The 5,279-nt window shown below is 41.6% G+C and overlaps 1 protein-coding gene and 2 non-coding genes across 3 annotated transcripts; 1 reads left to right on the top strand and 2 right to left on the bottom strand.

Annotated features, from left to right (window-relative positions):
* Positions 1-734, top strand: LOC116012434 (classical arabinogalactan protein 10-like). Its single transcript, XM_031251967.1, has one exon. It carries the CDS (start codon positions 87-89, stop codon positions 471-473), a length of 387 nt encoding a protein of 128 aa, XP_031107827.1. The 5' UTR covers positions 1-86; the 3' UTR covers positions 474-734.
* A 2,725-nt stretch (positions 735-3,459) lies between these two features.
* TRNAV-CAC lies at positions 3,460-3,557 on the bottom strand. The gene is made up of 2 exons: positions 3,520-3,557; positions 3,460-3,495 (listed from the first exon to the last, which is right to left on the bottom strand). It is a non-coding gene; the product is annotated as a tRNA-Val (tRNA).
* Positions 3,558-5,181: 1,624 nt separating this feature from the next.
* Positions 5,182-5,279, bottom strand: TRNAV-CAC. The gene is made up of 2 exons: positions 5,242-5,279; positions 5,182-5,217 (listed from the first exon to the last, which is right to left on the bottom strand). It is a non-coding gene; the product is annotated as a tRNA-Val (tRNA).

The following is a 5,279-nucleotide window of genomic DNA, read 5'->3' as shown; positions in this document are numbered from 1 at the left end:
TCCTCTCACAGTTGTCTTCTATTCTCACTTCTCATCTCTCTCTCTCAAAAAACCCTCTTTTTGAAAGAAAGAGAGAATTGGTGAAAATGAGTTTCAAGCTTTTTCTACTCTTAGCTCTCTTCACTACTTCCTGCCTAGCACAATCCCCGGCGCCGGCGCCTAAAGTCTCTCCGGCCGCCGCGCCCACTCCGCCACCCACGAAGGCGCCGCCTACTCCCTCGCCGGCTCCTTCCACTACTTCTCCTTCACCAGCACCGGCCACCGCCGCACCGACCCCCTCAGTGGCCCCCACCCCTGACGCCTCATCTCCGGCGCCGTCCATCTCCTCGCCGCCGGCGCCAGTCCCCAGCGGCGCCACGCCTCCTGCTGATCAGCCCTCCGCCGATACTCCGCCGCCGCCGAATGCTGCTTCCAGAGTCGCCATGGGAGGCGCCGCACTCGCTGGCGTTGTCCTCGTTGCTGCCTTGATGTAGTGCCACGTGGCGTGTGGGCTTAACTGAGTTATATATATATATAGATCTGTACTTCTATGGACGGACCAGATTTATTTCGTACTCTGTTGGGTTGAGTAGTGGAGTAACTTTTTTTTTCCTTTTGGGCCTTTTTCTTTAATGTATTTTGCTTTCACTTATTGTGGCTATATTTTCTCATTGTTGTTCATTTGATTCTACATTGGGTTTGACCTCTGTATATGAAATAATTGAATAAATTTTGTTATTCTTTTCCATTTTCTATTTAACTGCATATTCCCCTTTATCTTGCTTTAAACATTTCTTCATTTATAGAAAAAATCTCAAATAAATCTTCAAATTTTATTCAAAGTACAATTAAGTCTTCCAACATTAAAAAAAATTCAATTAAACATTCAAACTCGTCAAAATAGATCAAATAAGTCAAGTTTACCTATAATCAATAAGTTACAAGTTATTTACTACTTTTAATTGAAATTCTGATCATTACCTTTACCAGAAAGGCAATCGAAAGGATTGGAGAAGATGACCAGACTGGTAAAAATAATAATTTTTCATTCATTATATTATGGATTTTAATTTGTTGTGAAAATTTGAAAGGTGGGGTGGTTATTAGTTGGTAGTAGGATGAAAGCACGCACATGAACACCGACGATGATGCTGCGGGACAACCTGTGAGGAGCGTTTGTTTGCGGGGCAAAACATAAAATAATGGGTTATGGTGGGAGTATGGTTTAAAATATTTGGGGAAGGAAGAAAAAGAAATTAATTAATAATGGATTGGTTGAATTATTAAAATTTTACGTGTGTGTAGAAGAAAAGGGGGGGAGGTAGGGACTGATTGGGGGGTAGTGGTGGATGGCGTTTGGTGAAATGATGAAGCTCCACTGTCTTTTCCTGAGTTGACTCGGCCCTACGCTTTCCCTAATTCCTAATGCCTAGTGTATGACAGACTGGGTAACATGAAAGGAAAGCATAGAAAATAGTAATATTACATTGTATTGGTGCCACCGAAACTATATGGTCCAGTTTAGGTGTTTAAAAAGAAAAAAAAAACGATAAGATTATATCGTGTTGAATATATTTCAAAATATTAAATTTTGAGTTTATAAATATATAATATATTTAATTTATAAACATTAAATTTTGAGTTCCGGAATAGGTATAAGACATATTATTAACATATAACAGAGTGAATGTTGTAGAGTTTTGATGGTTTTATTGAGACTGGGTTCACCATAAATTGAATATAGGAATACAAAACGGAGTAGGAAAATACAATATGTACAAAGCCCCGGGTATAGAAATAGATAACGGAGTAGGAAAATACAATATGTACAAAGCTTGAGATATTGACCCAAAATGGCAGCCCAAATAATAAGGCTAATGGACTAAGAATAATACCATAACTACTATGAATTGAAGGTTAGAAACTCATACCACTAGACCAGGGGGATTAAGTGATTTCCGAGGTGATCTCTTAAAGGGAGGGAAAGTGTGCCTTATATAGTGTAGATGCTCTTCTGGATTATTGACAAATGTACGGCATTGGTTAGCCTTCCCTATATACCTTCCACATGTCACTGTATGCCCGAGTGTCTTTACCCATGTCTTCAGCTTCTCACACACCATCTATATCGTCCCTCTCTGCCCCCTACCACCACCCCCAGCCGGTGGGGGTGCCGATGGTACGCTGGGGTGCAAAGTCCCCGCTACCACACCATTCCACGAAGAGCCCAGTTGGCTAACTTTGATGGCCATGTGCCATCTAATAGGGTCCAATCACCACCCCCTCCATTACCTCTATGCCATGACCACGGACCTGCATCAACCCAAACTACCGTCCCTGTTAGTGGGGGCATCATTGGTACTTTAATGGATGCATGGACCCTGCTAATCACGCCACTTCATGGGGAGTTCGATGGGCTAATCTTGTTAACCATACGCTAGTCTGCAGGTTCAATTACCAACTCCCCATGTCGTACCATACCGCACCACTCCACACACAGCAACGCACCGCAGCCCACCACCTCAAGAAGAGAGGGCACGGGTGGCAAGCTCGGTGTCGCACCAGGGGCATGAGGCACGCCTCAGTCGCCCGAGGCTAGCGCCCTAACCGACGTGGCCACCTAAGCGGTCGGCGGCACCCCTGCACTACCTTAGAAATGTGAGCGCATGTAGGGTGCGCGGGGCGCACCATACACGCTGGACATGCTCCCTCCAGCAGGGACCAGTGCTCTCACCGACCGGCGACACCCCAAGTCAATCCACCATCTTCTACATATCTTCCCTCCTCCTTTCACCTTGTCAGCAAAACCCCTATCTTTTAATACTTTGCTCCATGTCTCCTTATTTCCATAGCTCAATAGTCTTTCATTATTATTATGTTGGGCAAACATCTTAGCAATACAAATGGACACCTCGCTTGTGGCCAAGACCTTCCCCATGAAATGGGCCCTCGGGATATCCATATCCCCATCAAGTCTAATTTATGAACATTAAGTTTTGAGTCGATGAAAATATAGTGTAATTTTTTAACACTAAACTAAGTTTTGAGTTTTTGAACATTAAATACTGAATATAGTGTCTAGTTTCTAACCATTAAATTTTGAGTTTTTCAACATATAAATAGGGAAAAAAATTCAGCATATAAATGGGGAAAAAAATAGGAAAAAAAAAAGAGAAGAAATTTTGACAAAACGACATTGTCGATAAATAATTTTTCTATGAACCACGAATACATATATAAATTTTTAATATACTAAAGACGTAATTTACCATTGGATACTAGATATAATATAGCCCTGCCTCAAATGCAAAACTCATATAGCCATGTCTCAAATGCAAAGTCCTAAGCAACCTTCTTGAATTGGCAGCTCTATCCACTCTCCTTTGTCCATCCAACTCGCTTGGCTACAAGTTAAAATAATGTAGCTTTAGCACATAAATAATATATATCTTCTTCTTTTAAAAGTGAGAACAAATGCTTTGTCTAAGCCCGGGTTTGAACCGGGGACCTCTAGTGGGTTTGAACCGGGGACCTCTAGTGTGTGAGACTAGTGTGATAACCAACTACACCACCCAGACAATTTGACATTTTTGCTTTTTCAATCAATATATCCTTAGTATATTTAAAATATATAATTTATTCTAGTCCATGGAATAATGACTGTTTTAACCACGGGTTGTTATGCCGTGGACCTGGGTCTACATTCACATACACTATATTCTACATTCACAATTTGTAAACTCCACATTCACACATTACAGAATTATATGTTTAGTAACTATATTACCACTGTTATGCATTCACACATCCAAAACTCTATATTCACAGGTCTTATACTCCACATTCACAACTTGAGAACTCCACATTCACACATTACAGCGCTACAAGTTGCTATAATTTTTTAACTTTATTACAGATTCACACATGCATAACTCTACATTCACGATTTCTATACTCCATATTCACAATTTGAAACCTCCACATTCACACATTTCTGGGCAACTCTACATTTACACAATCATAAATCTACATTCACGNCATCAACCCAAACTACCGTCCCTGTTAGTGGGGGCATCATTGGTACTTTAATGGATGCATGGACCCTGCTAATCACGCCACTTCATGGGGAGTTCGATGGGCTAATCTTGTTAACCATACGCTAGTCTGCAGGTTCAATTACCAACTCCCCATGTCGTACCATACCGCACCACTCCACACACAGCAACGCACCGCAGCCCACCACCTCAAGAAGAGAGGGCACGGGTGGCAAGCTCGGTGTCGCACCAGGGGCATGAGGCACGCCTCAGTCGCCCGAGGCTAGCGCCCTAACCGACGTGGCCACCTAAGCGGTCGGCGGCACCCCTGCACTACCTTAGAAATGTGAGCGCATGTAGGGTGCGCGGGGCGCACCATACACGCTGGACATGCTCCCTCCAGCAGGGACCAGTGCTCTCACCGACCGGCGACACCCCAAGTCAATCCACCATCTTCTACATATCTTCCCTCCTCCTTTCACCTTGTCAGCAAAACCCCTATCTTTTAATACTTTGCTCCATGTCTCCTTATTTCCATAGCTCAATAGTCTTTCATTATTATTATGTTGGGCAAACATCTTAGCAATACAAATGGACACCTCGCTTGTGGCCAAGACCTTCCCCATGAAATGGGCCCTCGGGATATCCATATCCCCATCAAGTCTAATTTATGAACATTAAGTTTTGAGTCGATGAAAATATAGTGTAATTTTTTAACACTAAACTAAGTTTTGAGTTTTTGAACATTAAATACTGAATATAGTGTCTAGTTTCTAACCATTAAATTTTGAGTTTTTCAACATATAAATAGGGAAAAAAATTCAGCATATAAATGGGGAAAAAAATAGGAAAAAAAAAAGAGAAGAAATTTTGACAAAACGACATTGTCGATAAATAATTTTTCTATGAACCACGAATACATATATAAATTTTTAATATACTAAAGACGTAATTTACCATTGGATACTAGATATAATATAGCCCTGCCTCAAATGCAAAACTCATATAGCCATGTCTCAAATGCAAAGTCCTAAGCAACCTTCTTGAATTGGCAGCTCTATCCACTCTCCTTTGTCCATCCAACTCGCTTGGCTACAAGTTAAAATAATGTAGCTTTAGCACATAAATAATATATATCTTCTTCTTTTAAAAGTGAGAACAAATGCTTTGTCTAAGCCCGGGTTTGAACCGGGGACCTCTAGTGGGTTTGAACCGGGGACCTCTAGTGTGTGAGACTAGTGTGATAACCAACTACACCACCCAGAC

Source organism: Ipomoea triloba, chromosome 3 (assembly GCF_003576645.1).
Source record: "Ipomoea triloba cultivar NCNSP0323 chromosome 3, ASM357664v1".
Lineage (NCBI taxonomy): Eukaryota > Viridiplantae > Streptophyta > Magnoliopsida > Solanales > Convolvulaceae > Ipomoea > Ipomoea triloba.
The sequence above is the reverse complement of the archived record's forward strand: the minus strand, read 5'-3'. Positions and strand labels throughout refer to the sequence as shown.